The sequence below is a fragment of the Barbus barbus genome, assembly GCF_936440315.1.
Source record: "Barbus barbus genome assembly, chromosome: 6".
Taxonomy (NCBI): domain Eukaryota; kingdom Metazoa; phylum Chordata; class Actinopteri; order Cypriniformes; family Cyprinidae; genus Barbus; species Barbus barbus.
Genome location: NC_136734.1, coordinates 35,581,705 through 35,595,651, shown reverse-complemented (window position 1 = coordinate 35,595,651; position 13,947 = coordinate 35,581,705). Strand labels below are relative to the sequence as shown.

Here is a 13,947-nt window from a genome sequence, read left to right as displayed (position 1 = left end):
TTTCTTTTAAATAAACATAAAATGTGACCTTAAGACCCTTTCGTGAGATTGTTGTTGCACATCCTGATGCTTAGATCAAACATGAAATTTCCACTCAGTAAATGACTAAGAGTTGCAGCTGGTAAGTGTGTGAGAGGGAAACTGCTGGGAACCGATTTGTACCCCTGGAGCTGTTTAGCTTTGCTGTTTAATGCAACAACATCTTTAAATGTTCCTGGAAATAATCCCCTAAACACACCAGAGATGGAAAAAATTAAGCCACATGTGCCAATATTAACTCCCCAAATATGTATCTTTCTCTATACATCCGTTTTTCAACACAAACTCACCGTGTATCAACAACACCTCTTTTATGATATTGTTCAGAGGGCAGCTGAAATATGCCACTTTCAGGCCAACATAATCAAACAGACGGTTCACCCGTTGATGAGTCAAAAAAACTGAAAGGGTTCAAAATACTGGCATGAAATACCAGGCATGGTGTGAAACACTTCTAGCAGATACCAAGGATACCTTAGGGTTATTTATGGAACTGCTTGCAGGATTTGACGGTTCGTTAGCTTAAGAATGCTCAACGTTCGTAAATCACACAGGGGAGAAAAACAACCTTAGAGATATGAATTATTTTTGCAGTTTAGAATTTTGCAAAGGTTACAGTAGCTATGTTAGGTCTAGAAGGAGTAGACTCAACAAGAATTCGAACAACCCTTTGTGTTTGCGTACGTGAATGTTTTTTTGTGTAACATTCTTGTCTGGATATTTAGAGATTCCTTCCATTTCCAGAGAGTGAAGGTCAGTTTATCGAGTGTTTGCATGTCTGAGTGAATGCACATACATGAGATTGACTGTGTATGTGCGGTAACCAGCTTGTGATGGATAGAGTTCAGGTTCCATCTGACCCTACACTGTTGGTCTGTATTCCGGGCCGGGCGCTCTCTGACAGGCTCATGCATCATCACAGAGCCGCCTCTGTTTGTTTGCTTCTGATGAGTCCTGTGCCCAGTGTGTACAGAACATCCCAACTTTTTCCACTGCCAGTGCTGTGCAAAAAGACATTCCTCAAATGACGTCTGTTCTGAATGCTTCAATTCATTTCAAAACTGCCGCATTGATCGGAATCATTTTTGAGCCAAGGTACACTTCGGGGGTCAAGCTGCCATGAGTAGTCTAAATAAGTTGGCATATAGTGATATATAAAACTGAAGATAGGCCTATCTGAAGTAATTGTCGCTGCGTTTGAAGTCACACTGTCTAGTCATTTGGTTTGAAACTTACTTCACAACCATAAAAAGGGAGGTTTTTGTAGTATGAATATAAGATGTATGAAATTCATGTTGCATTTGTGCAATGTTGTAACTGTCACAGTTGTCTCTTCAACTGCTATTCACAGCTCCTCTCCTGGTAGTGTCCATTGAATTCTCCAGAATCTTGGCGGAAGTACTACTTTTTTTGCCTGCTGTTTTCAGACATACTACTCTTTTGGCGTACTCTTTTTGCAGACTATATAGTGTGGAAGTAGGCATATTCAGGCGCAGCATGTGACAAAAGATGGCTCCAGTTGTATTTGTATAAAATGTGAGAAAGCGAGTCTGTGATGTGACACGAGAGACGTGAAAGCAGCACCGCTTTCATTTACCTGGATGAGTGGTATGATTGGGCTTTCAATGTCCCCTTGAGTCGGAAATTTTGAAACACATGAATGACCAAGCAAAGTCATATATACAAGTTGGAATTTGAATTTTAGATACATACGAGTTGCCAAGCTGTGCCGTTGGATGGGGTGTGTCAATTTGAAACATTTCAGAAACACTGATCTATAAACAATACAACATATCAATATTTATATCCATCTTATTTTGCAACATGGAAGTAAGCTGAATCACAAAGTGCAGTAAATGGTAAAATTGTTTGTGCTAGAAACCAGTGTTTTATAAAATAAAACCAGTTTGCAACATCAAGCAGCAGAACAAGCTATTTTGTAGAGCTAGAAGTGAATAACACCAGCCAGACACATTAAATAAAAAAATTAAAAAAATAGGCAGATGGAGAGATAAGTGATTTTGATTTTGATACCATAGGCTCAATAAGTGAAAGAAATTAATCATTTTCATAATTTTAAATTCAGTTGTTTGGATTTATTGTTCACAATATAATTGATTTGTCTTGCTTTCTGAATGTATTCGTGATAACGAATGCCCAACTCGGGGTGCAGGCTTTCCACATGCACTTGAAGACAGAAAGATTGTATTTACAATTTTATTGCATGCACACAAAGAACACCCCAAAGTCATAATTATGAGTGGGAAATGAGTTATTTTGCAAACTGGGGGCATAACAGTAAGAAAAAATGTTGGAAGAAGTGAATGCAGCATCTGTGGTTGAGGTGATTTGAATGTTGGAAGTGTGTGTGTGTGTGTGTGTGTGTGTGTGTGTGTGTGTGTGTGTGTGTGTGTTTAATTTACAATAACACTAGGCTAAGATATAAAATAGGAAGTCTGTACAAATGATGCCAAGGAAAATACTAAAACTCTACGCTAATTTAGATCTACTGTAAAGTATATTTTTTATCTGAACCTGCACTCCCCACATTTCTCTCAGACCATGTGAAAGTGATCTTTGCAGACAGAGACAGAACACTTAATTATGGGCAGAGTTTGTACCTCTTCCTTCCTTCAGACCTTTAGCTCTCCTTTCCTGTGGCCTTTCTTTACTTATCTACTGCGTGTTACATTGCATACTGTCTGTGTAGGCTCTACATTTACAAACTTCATGAATGTTATAAAAAATGTCTGTGTATGAATAAAGTATTATAAAGCATGCATGTGTATTGTACTACATCTGTGCTACATCTGCTGCCGTATTGGCATTGTCATGTGAGCTATTGAGTGAGTTGCGTTGTTTCCTTGCCAAACATGACTCCTTACCCATGGCCTGTGTATAGTAAATGCCCAATAGACATGGCCATCAAAATCTTCTTTGTTTGTTCAAGATATTTCCTGCATATTCATAAGCGCATAATGTGTATCAGCTGTCTTCGCTGGCTGGAGCATGGAGTTTTCTGGCCCTTGCATTGCAGCTTGTGGCCCCTTAACCTCATAAATAGGTCAGAAGTTCAAACAGGTGAAGGTGGTGTTCTCCACAGGTGTGTTTCAATGAGGTTCATTCAGACATTCGCTTCTCATCACTCACGTGAGCCTGTTATTCATTCAGTTTGAGTTCCTTCACTCTTTCAAAATGGAGGTGTTGACAGCCATAGGGAGAGCAGAACCACCCTCCTCCACTCCTCACTGCCCAAACCTTCAACAACACAACTGTCCTCTGTGAAAGACAAGATCTCCAGGTGTGCAGTAGATATGCGGTGTAATAGAGGTGAGGATGAGGTAACTGTTGATGGCAACTTGCAGCCAATGTTTTGGTTCTGCTCTTGGAAGCTAAAATATGTTGTTATGACAGCGAGAAACTCAGACTGCATAACACTTTTTATCTTGCAAAAACCTGGGTCAAGCAATATAAATAATAATAGAAAAACGTAAACAGTCTTTAATAGAACACTCAGTAATTTTTTGTTAATGTTTTGCCGGCCAGTATGGTAATCATTTTGGATTGACACATGCAAAGACAATAGATCTAGTTTGCGTGTGCCAATCATATACTTGTGATTTTAGCAGTCCCTCATAAGTCTTTTATTCATTTTATTAGGCCATGATAAGTGCCATTTCTTACTTGTCTACAGGCTGCTTCAAGCAAGCAGTTGTCTCTTTTATGCTATTTACAATTTGTATAAAAGTATACAAAAGGTCAAATTAGATTCACAAAAAGACTGTTTCCACTCATGAAAACGCTTTTTCCCACATGGAAACGGTGACTCAGGATGCATGAAAGAAAGCAGATTTTCATAATATAATATAATAAAGAAAACACAAATGATATGTTTATGATATTTTAAAAATGCTCCATGGATAGAGTTTTTGATTGATTACAGACTCAACGAAAGCAATTGTGGTGATCAAGTGAAATGTTTTATGCCGTGTTCTTTGTCAACTAAAGAACTGAGAAAATAAAACGGAAACAGCTGGCAGAGAAAAAGCACAATAAAATGCAGTGTCCAAACAAACGGCAAGTCAAGCATTTTAGTTATGCAATACATTACAAATGCAAATATATAATACAAATAATTTTTGACAAGTTCCCATGTCCATTCCTGAAAGTATTAGAGGTAAACAGATTTATGAGATGTTTGAACACTAAAAAAAAAAAAAAAATCCAACTTAAAATTTTAAGGCAACCAGCTTCAGCAGATTTTCGAGTTCTCTCAACTTATTTTTGTAGGAGATTCTCAACTTTTTGTTGTATGAACTTAAAACAACAAGAAAGCTCAAAAAATCTGCTGAAGCTGGTTACCTTAAAATTTTAAGTTAGCTCAACTTTTTTTTTTTTTTTTACAGTGAATGCATTGTTAATATGATTTTACCTGTATGAAGATGCAAAGTACAGAGCACTGATATATGAAAGTAAAATGTTCAGTGTTGAAACTGAGGAAAATCTGTATTATCTGCAGCCAATGGATGTAAAATTAGACCACTGCAATCTCTTCACCTAGATAATTATTGTAAATCTAAGATATATTCCAATGCAAAGTTCCATCAACATAAGCCTCTGGGAGACCTCCTGAGAGAGAGGCCTGTCTATGTCCAGACAATGACGGCAGTATTTATGTGTTCTTTTGATTGTGGCCTTTCCTGAGAACATCTATTGGAGTGGGCTGGTCGATGGACTTTCCTGTTTCTGTTAAAAAATTCTTGGTTGAACCTTGAAAGGAAATGAATGAGACTGGGGAACTCAGACTTCCTATCCTTCCTTAGGAACTGTGACCTGTGGAAGCACGTGACTTGGAGTTATAGTCATAATAAGTGATGGCCTTTATGGTGGAAGGTGAAAATTCTTACAAATATTGGTTGTAACACACAAGTCGGACAAACACATTCTCTGAACTCATGGAAACACACTTTTCAAGAAAATGTTTGAAGAGTTTGGTACATGATTGGCCAAGTTTAGCTCAACTAAACTTTTGTTGTCATCAACATTTGTTGGAAATTTCCATTTAATTAAAACAACAGTTTTGCGGTCTACAATCCTGACCAAGCCTATGCACTTCCCTATTTTTGTCACTGTATTAGTCATCTGAATTTGTGGGACAATGGATTTTTATTGTGGAATCCAGACACTAAAATGGATTCAATTTAGTCATTTATTCAGGAAACTCCTAAAGACTCTTAAATGAAGTCATGATCAACTGGTTAAAAGCAACGGCAACAATTACACATCACCCTTTATAAAAACAATGCTTTAGACACACACACACAAAAACACTACATTTAAGTTATAAATTATTGCTGAATAGCTAAGAAACATATTTTACTTTTGAATTCTTCTTGAAGTGCATTATTCTGCTGTCTTAATAAAACAATGATAATAGTAAATGCTCTAGTCATGAAAATAACTGGAAAAAAATAAACCATGTCTGCATCAGTATCTGAAGGTTCAGAAACCGCTACACATATTTAATAGAAATAATATTGAAATCTATATAGTTTACATGTCACATAATACAGTTCAGTTGATTACAATGCATTTAAAAAAAATACATTTTTGCTGCTGTTTTGTTTAGAAACTCAAAATGAAGGAGACTTTGGAGGTGAGATGGTGATTGCTTTAATTATTGTGTTTTTAACCAGCATTTTCCTGTTGAATTTCATGGGAATCCCACACTGAAGGCCTATAAGCAGAAAATAATAATAATAATAATAATGCTACTAATTAAAAATTATTAGGGAATTATTAGTAGTATTATTAGTGACACCTGGTGTTGCTGGCATACACTACCGCCATGATACCAATATCACTTCCAGATTTTTCCACATTTATCAGTAAATGTTATTCAGGTGTACAGATGAATGTTAGTGTTTATCTAATGATTTCCATTGATAAAGAGAGCTATCATACTCTCTTTCCATAACGTGGAAAATTCCAAATATATGGTTTGTGGTATTAAGAAGACTAAACTTTGACCTCAGAATAGCATTGTTAAATGTGATGCCCTTTGTTAGATTGGATTAGATCCCTGTTTTTAAGTCTGGTTTATCCTAATTAATCAAAACTCCAAACCTACTCTTAGTTCTGCAGCCATGTTAAGTCATTTTCAGAGCTAAAGATGTCATTTAAAACGTGAGCATTTGAATGACATCATTGCCAGAGGGCGACGAAAAAGAATGAAACTTTACCAATCTCTATAAAAAGACAGCATGGTGTTAGATGTTAATTGCTTTATGCGCTAATATGTGAAGCTAACCTCAACACATTTGATGAGCATCAAAGAAAGTGGGGGAAAAATCTCATGGAAAGTCTTTGCCATTTACCACAATTGAGGTTGACACAATTGTATGGCAAACATTAAAGTGTGATAAAGATGTAAAAAAAAAGCAGTTGACTTTTATGGGTCTGTTCATTATGGAAAAATCTACATGCAATTCTTTATAAATCCTTAACTACTGTTTCAGTGGGACCACACGTGGAGACGAGAAAAGTATGCTTTTACACTAATTTATTTATTTATAAATCCATTTTATTTCATAAAGCCTAACCATTAATCATATGTAGCCAAACAGTTTTCTAAACAGTTATTCATTATTCATGTGGACTTGTTTTGCAATCAAATGAGAAAGAGGGGAGAATTGTAAAGAAAAACAAAACGTTCAGTTTGTACAGAGGTCCATTCTGAGTTTATTCTTCACACGATCTGAAATGCAGATAAATAAAATTGCCATCTAAATGCTGCTAAGTGGCCCAAAAACAACAGCCCACAAGCCAACTGAAATCAACCACTGAAACAGCAAAATTGCCCCCCCCCCCTCCCTTTTTTTACTTCAATAAACCATATGCATTTTTTTCATATCGAAAAACCCATGCGCAATTCATAATTTACTAGAAAAAAATTCCCTATGATTTTTAGAAGAGAATTTTTCAATTTATGACTCAAATAAAAGTCTAAACCACTGTGACTTTTTTTCTGAAGGCATGCTAAAGGACTACACACTGACAGGACTACAACTGCTACCAGGATGTGAACTGTAGTAGTAATTTACTGATAGCCTCTGAAAAAAAAACCCACCACATTTAAGGTATTCACTGTAATTTATATTACAAGTAAAACGTAAAAGTGTCTCTTAATATGAAACCAGGCACACAAATCTAGCATAAGTTTCAGGTTTGCCTACAAATTGATGTCACTATGATGTCACTTTGTAGGCGAAAACCCGGAAGCGAGTTAGTATTTTAGCACTTCCGGTTCCATCATCCCAGAGTCAATGGGTTTTTTGAATGGGATTTTGGTTAAATCCCTTAAATAAGGTCCGTGGTTTACACAGGCTCAAGATACTTTCACGTTTTATTCTACGACATAAAACACACCAGTTACACCCCACTCGTGATTTTTTAAAGCTGTTACGTTTCTTTAAAAAGACGGTTGCTAACAAGTTGCTAAATGGGACTACAGGCGCTGTCGGAGACATTCAACGTCATCACGCCGAACAGGAACTCATTCTAACCCGCTTTTACAGTCTCGTGCTCTTTTGGATTAAAATTCATCCAGAGTAAATAATTATCATGGAAAATGTTTCTAAAAATAAGTTTAAAAGTGGTCGGAAACATGGTGGCGGTGACGTTGAAGGAGAGCGACCGTGGTGCTGTAGTTCGTTTATAGCCTAATGTTAGCTTTTTAGTTCTGACGCTTGTATTTAGGCTTCAAAATTCATAAAATTTGTATTACTTTGTAAAGATTATCTCGATGGTCAAAACGTGTAAGTTTTATGAACTATGATTGAACACAGAGCTTATTTTTTGCGATTATCCAAAAGCCTATGGGAAAATCCTATTGGGTTTTTGTCGAGGGAACCAGTTTCATGCTAACAGCCGATCCGCCTACAGAGTGACGTCATAGCCCCCCCCACTCTATTGGTTGGCGGGGCAGAGCAGTGAGAGGTGAAAGGTTAACGCAGGGGTTTGGATGATCAAGCGGGCTGCAGAACACTGAAGCACACTAGCTTTTGCCAGTTTTCGCTTATTTTGTAGGGAATTGGTTTGCGGATATTTCATCTAACGCATATTTAAGGTAACGAAATTCGTTATTTAACGCACTTAAATCGTTTTAGATTGTAGTTGGTGTCGGTTCACCCTCAGATAAGTTAGACGGCTAAGCTAACAAAAAGTTTTCGCGGTTGTTCAGTTTGAAATCTGATCACACTTGTCAATCAACATAATTCGGTTAATATAAAACAAAATATACTACACCGTCGTGTTTCATCTCTTTTAAGCGTGTATTCAGTGGAATGGCCGAGAGACCAGAGGACCTCAATCTTCCCAATGCTGTCATCACGCGGATTATAAAGGAAGCAGTAAGTGTCATCACACAGCTAGTTAAGATATAGCACGCTTTAAATAGCCGAAAAGCATCTTAAGAGAAAACCATAGAAATTAAAGTGTCAAGTAAATAGTCTTTTTCAGTCACTGCAGTCAGTTCTATTGTGTTGATTAGTATACAGTCATCCTGTCTTCTTCGTGCTTAGTTGCCAGACGGAGTTAACGTCTCCAAGGAGGCAAGAAGAGCGATATCTCAAGCAGCCAGTGTTTTCGTTCTCTATGCAACATCTTGGTAAGTCAGACGTTTTTTTTCTTTATGAGAAGCTGTACTCTGGCAACCCATCCTAGTGTAACCTCCACTGTTTTGTTGACACCAGTGCAAACAATTTTGCTATGAAAGCAAAAAGGAAGACACTCAACGCTGGAGATGTGATGTCTGCTATGGAGGAGATGGAGTTTGAGCGTTTCTTGCAACCTTTGCGGGAAGCACTTGAAGGTAAACCGGCTATATGAAACCAAAGACTTCAAGCCCAGAGATGTATGAACTTTTAAAAGCATCTGACATATGTAATGTGTGTAACTGGTTTATGTGCGCATGTTGCAGCTTACAAGAAAGGTCAGAAAGGCAAGAAGGAGGCATCTGAGCAAAAACGTAAGGACAAGGAGAAGAAGAACAGCACAGATGAGAATGACAAGAGTAGAGATGAAGAGGAAGAAGAGCACATGGATGATGAGCAGGAGGGAGAGAATGAAGGAGAGGAAGAGGATGTGGAGAACTGAGAGCAAGCAGGATTTTTATATTCGTTCAATTTGTCCTGGTTTCCATTAACCATGGCAAATAATAGTTTCCACGTTAATGGCGAGACAACGACAAGCCTATGGTACTGAATACAAAGGTTTCACTTTATGAAATTGAGCAACTGTACAAAAACAATTGACAACTTTCCTGCAGAGAGCTCCTTTGAATACAGTGAGATATTTCAAGAGAAAATGCACATTGTCTCCTCAAATTCACTTTAATCAGTTATACATAACACAGTGATACCCACAGTTTTAAACAAATAAATATACTCTTACTGGAGTCAAGAAATGGGAAAAATATGCTTGTTAATGATTTAGGAGGAATAAAAGGTGAACAGCTTGAACTACTCATGTTTTGTAAACAGTTTCTGCTGTTGTGAAACATACCATGCCAGTTTATTTCCCCGTTTTAAAAGTCAGACTTTTGTTCGAGAGCAGCAACACATACCTAAACTTTTGTATGGAGTCTTTATATAACTTGGGAATATTGGAGTATGTTAGCTATTTTTTTCAAATAAATGTAACTTTAAAAGGTTCTCTTTTTTTTTGGTCATTAATTTATATGCTTAATGTGTTTTACTGCAAGAAAAGACATGTTCAGTTGAATGCCCTTTAAGGTTGTAGCTCCAAAATCTGGTACTCCCTAAATACAGTAATATTCCACTCATGTAACCAAAGTACTTTTTGACTCGAAGGTCCCTCATATCATTTTGGATGTGTCTTCTGGTATCTTTGCTATCATTAAGACAATGCTGCTTGTTCATAAACTTGCATAAATTGGGAGTGTTTAAAACATAAAATGGATTCTTTTTAAAAGAGTTAATGCTGCGTCCCGATTTGCCTACTTGCACTATGCCCTAAAAGTATGTACTCTTTATGAAGAAAAAGTACATACTTGAGTATGTAGCTGAATAGTAAGCAAGCTTTAGAACATACGATCTTCATCATGGCTGCTTCTTCAATGGACACTGTTTCTTAGTTATGTGACTCCTGTAAATGTTTAAACTGCCCTGTCAATCTTGTTAACCAGTTAACAACCACATTTAAGTTTAATTTGATTTCCTACCATATTGGAGAGAAATTAAGAGGTACATCACGGGTCTTTCATGCCGAGAACTCTGCTCATGTGTTTGCATGATGCATTTAAAAGTTAATGGCCAAATGTATCATTATAAAAGTTCAGTGTTGCTGCAGATTAAAAATAAAGTGGATAACATTAAATTAGTATCTTTAATCAGGTTAGACATTATCACTCAAATCACTTTCTCTACCTGTCCGTTGATCGTGCATATCCGCTATGATTGTAGTTTAACACTATGCGCATTTGTAGTTCTAATCGAACCCTCATCCACAGCACAATGCGTTGTGGGGAATGTTAGCCATTAACTTCAAATTCTAACCGGAAGTAGTAGACCATCTGGGAATCTTTGGCATACTTTAAACATACTATGATTTGGGACATACTAATTCTATTTTCGAACACCATTTAGGACAGATGATATGCAAATTGGGACACAGCATGTTTACATTTTCGTTTGTGTTTTCTAGCATCTTAATTGAGCCCTGTTTGACAACCACTGAAAGAAATCAAAACACTATGACTTGTCATTTTAATGGTTTTATTTCATCTTCAATCCTCTTTACTCCTGCAAGAAAGAAAGTGTACAGTTAAAACCAGCAAGTAAAAGGCAAAAAATAAAAATCCAAAAGCATAATGGCATTTAATACTTACAGCTGGGCATTCAATTTTGCCACTGTTGATGTCATCGATGACATCATGGGGAGGGCGACCATCAATGGTGCAGCCCACAGACTGAGCTGTGCCAAGAATCTCTTTAATGGTACCTGAGAAACAGAGCAAGATCAATTTGTTCGGTCATCTAAAAAAAAAAAAAAACAACATTCATACATGGTTATAATGCATGTTCCAGTCTTTTTGGCACAGGGTTAACCACTGAGTTGATTAGTCCTGCTTCCTAGAGCTGGGTTATTATTAGCCTCCTCTGGACAGTACACAGTCCCTTTTACAGACTAGCACAGTGGCAGGAGACTGATCGATAAATATTGCTCCCAGATACATACATTCATAAAATACATACCACTAAGTTCCCTGGCAATAGATCTTGGCCTCATGACACGGGCAACGCTGACGATCTCATCGAAAGAAACACTTCCAGAGTGCTTAACTACAAAGGAAAACAAACATCAGGACATATAGAATATGCTAATAAACTAAAGACCATGTACATTACCTTTCAGAAGTTTGGGGTCGATGAGACTTGTAAGCATTTTAAGCACAAGTCTCTCACGCTAAAAACTTGAATGCATCCTGGCTGAATTCAATTGTACTGAATCATCAAGGAGCTTCTATTTACGCAAGGCACTTTTGTTAATTGTGCGCTATTTGGCTTCAAAACTACTGTAAAATAAGTGGTTTTAATGGTCACTCCTTATAAATTTAGTGCATCCAGGCTGAATTAAAAGTTCATTCTTATTGACCACAAACTACTGAAAGGCAGTGTGCATCATACATTCTGGCCAACAAGAAATGCAACAGAACTTGTTCCAGACCTTTCGGCACAGAGTCACCCATTAAGTTGGGCAGCCCTGTTTCCTAGAGCTGGGTCAGTATTAGCCTTCCTTTGGCAGTACAGAGTCACTTTTACGGACAAGCACAGTGGCAGGAGGCTTACAGTCAATAACTACAAAAGGCCAGAACCCCCAGAGACATGATTCCTCTAACAGTATTGAGGTGGGGTAAAAAGTTACTTACTGTTCTTGACCTTCTTCCTGTCACGGGGAGGTTCCTTCAGCGCCTTGATGATGAGGGCCGAGGCTGATGGCACCACCTCAATCTGAAGCAACAACAAAACCCGCAAGCGTCTACCGACTAGATGTCCACAAGAGCCAATATAGAGGCTGAAACACTGCAAGGGCTTACCGCTGCTTGCCTGTTCTGAATAGTCAGCTTAACAGTGATTCGCAGACCCTTCCAGTCACCGGTGGCCTTTGCGATGTCATCACCCACCTTTTTAGGGGACTGAGAAAAAGAATAGAGAATGAAAAGTGAGCATACAGCATGAATGAGTATCAATGTGCCCAGAGTTGCCATTAGGTTGGTTGGGGGTTTGGGGGATGCCCTGCTTCCATTGGCTAGTTCACTATAAGACTTCACTGGATTGTTCAAAGTCACTTTTAGAGTTAGGACAGTGGCAGGGGGCATATTTATAACAGAATAGGATCAAACAATACAGACTGAACCATGATAGCTATACTTACAAGACCCAAAGGTCCGATTTTGGGGGCCAGCGAGGAAGTGGCACCAACCTCTCCACCTGTGCATCTCATGTACACTAGAAGAAAAAAAGTGAATGTTAGTGTGAATTACTACACTTTCTTTAAAGAACTTCTAGATTTTGTAAGACATTACAGAGTGATCTTATTTCTAAACGCTGCAGGGGGAAAAACCCTAAATGAACAAACTTTTTCCCAGCACGGAGCATCAATCATTTAAGCGCAGCAAAAATCAACTACGCAAATAACTCCGTAATACCTGGCTGATGTGAAAGACAGGCCTGTGCAGGACTACTTCAAAACTATTCTTTATAGCATGTTCTAGTTGGTCAACACTAAAACCCTATAACATGCTGTTGTGGTTTGAGAAGAGCATGCTCGGCTCCCAGCCAAACCCTAAAGTATGCACTGTTACTCATTACAATTTTTTTTTTTTTTTTTTTGGTAGTGGTAAGCTTTCAAAAGGTTTAACTGGTCCTCTAAGAGTTTAATTGGTTCATGCATCTACAGTCTGGATAGGTAAAAACAAGTTGCATTGCAAATGCTACACTCTGACCTCACCTGCTGGTCACTTTTTGTGCTAAAACGTTATACACAAAGCATACTTGTAGCTTTACAAAATAGTCACATTGACTATTTTAATGATCTGCTTTCTGGGCCATCAACGTGCAAACGTTAATTGCATTGCTTTCTATCGAGGGTCTCAGAGCTCTTATTTCATAAAAAAAAAATTTGCGTTCCGAAGATGAACGAATGTCTTACGGGTTTGGAACTACAATGACAAATTTCGTTTTTGGGTGAATTAACCCTTTAAACCCTAACCATTACAGCTTCAGCTCAGTTTTGTCCACGTGCGAGACGCCCCTGCAGCAGCGCGTGAAAACGCGCCATCCTTCTATCCTGAGCGCTGTTGTGAAACTACAGCAAGAAACTGGCATTTTATCAAAGACCACAGAGTAAACGGTCTGTGTTTTATATATTCACAGAGTCACATCGAATCGTTCATAACGCCACATGCACGGATAAACTACAGATAGCAAGCATGCTATAGATTGCATTCAAAATACTCGCCTCTAGGATAAACGACACACATCTTATATGTACATATTCAGCGAAACTTTACCGTTAGGTACATTTTTGTAGTTTTACCTTTCTACTCATTTATTAGTCCCAGCACGCAAGAGGCCAAGGCGCAGACATGGCCGCTCACACCTAATCAGAAACGGTTACCGTTTTCCAAACATACCAATTTTAATCTCGTTGGGGTCGAATTTAGGAGGCATGGTGTATCAGATGAAGTTGATCTCAACTCGATTTAAATTGGTGAGGGTGTCGGATGAACCCGGATTCGGGACGACCGAAAAGTGTTGCACCTTCACCACAGAATCGAAATCGGAAAAGACCGATGAAGAGTGGCACCACCAATATAAAGGCCAC

General features: G+C 38.0%; 2 protein-coding genes across 4 annotated transcripts; one reads left to right on the top strand and one right to left on the bottom strand.

Annotated features, from left to right (window-relative positions):
* The first annotated feature begins 7,563 nt into the window (after window positions 1-7,563).
* On the top strand, window positions 7,564-9,752 carry pole3 (polymerase (DNA directed), epsilon 3 (p17 subunit)). Of its 2 annotated transcripts, XM_079419487.1 has the most exons (5): window positions 8,020-8,167; window positions 8,370-8,450; window positions 8,622-8,707; window positions 8,793-8,911; window positions 9,020-9,752. In XM_079419487.1, exons 2-5 carry the CDS (start codon window positions 8,385-8,387, stop codon window positions 9,193-9,195), a joined length of 447 nt encoding a protein of 148 aa, XP_079275613.1. In that variant the 5' UTR covers window positions 8,020-8,167; window positions 8,370-8,384; the 3' UTR covers window positions 9,196-9,752. The 2 variants fall into 2 exon arrangements, with proteins under 2 accessions (XP_079275612.1, XP_079275613.1); XM_079419486.1 differs by having other exon boundaries at window positions 7,564-8,450.
* A 1,060-nt stretch (window positions 9,753-10,812) lies between these two features.
* rpl12 (ribosomal protein L12) lies at window positions 10,813-13,911 on the bottom strand. 2 transcript variants are annotated; one of them, XM_079419485.1, is made up of 7 exons: window positions 13,660-13,911; window positions 12,496-12,569; window positions 12,158-12,256; window positions 11,990-12,071; window positions 11,316-11,402; window positions 10,949-11,061; window positions 10,813-10,862 (listed from the first exon to the last, which is right to left on the bottom strand). In XM_079419485.1, the coding sequence occupies exons 2-7, from the start codon at window positions 12,562-12,564 to the stop codon at window positions 10,857-10,859; spliced, it is 456 nt and encodes a 151-aa protein (XP_079275611.1). In that variant the 5' UTR covers window positions 12,565-12,569; window positions 13,660-13,911; the 3' UTR covers window positions 10,813-10,856. The 2 variants fall into 2 exon arrangements, with proteins under 2 accessions (XP_079275611.1, XP_079275610.1); XM_079419484.1 differs by having other exon boundaries at window positions 13,757-13,911.
* Between the last annotated feature and the right edge of the window lie 36 nt (window positions 13,912-13,947).

Coding starts and splice junctions, on each gene's coding strand:
- pole3 (XM_079419486.1), top strand. CDS start 8,385: ATGGCCGAGAGACCAGAGGACCTCAATCTTCCCAATGCTGTCATCACG. Junction 8,451..8,621: donor CGCGGATTATAAAGGAAGCA/GTAAGTGTCATC, acceptor CTTCGTGCTTAG/TTGCCAGACGGAGTTAACGT. Junction 8,912..9,019: donor TTTGCGGGAAGCACTTGAAG/GTAAACCGGCTA, acceptor CGCATGTTGCAG/CTTACAAGAAAGGTCAGAAA.
- rpl12 (XM_079419484.1), bottom strand. CDS start 13,793: ATGCCTCCTAAATTCGACCCCAACGAGATTAAAATTG. Junction 11,403..11,989: donor CAGGAAGAAGGTCAAGAACA/GTAAGTAACTTT, acceptor TTTCCTTTGTAG/TTAAGCACTCTGGAAGTGTT. Junction 11,062..11,315: donor TATTGCCAGGGAACTTAGTG/GTATGTATTTTA, acceptor TCTGTTTCTCAG/GTACCATTAAAGAGATTCTT.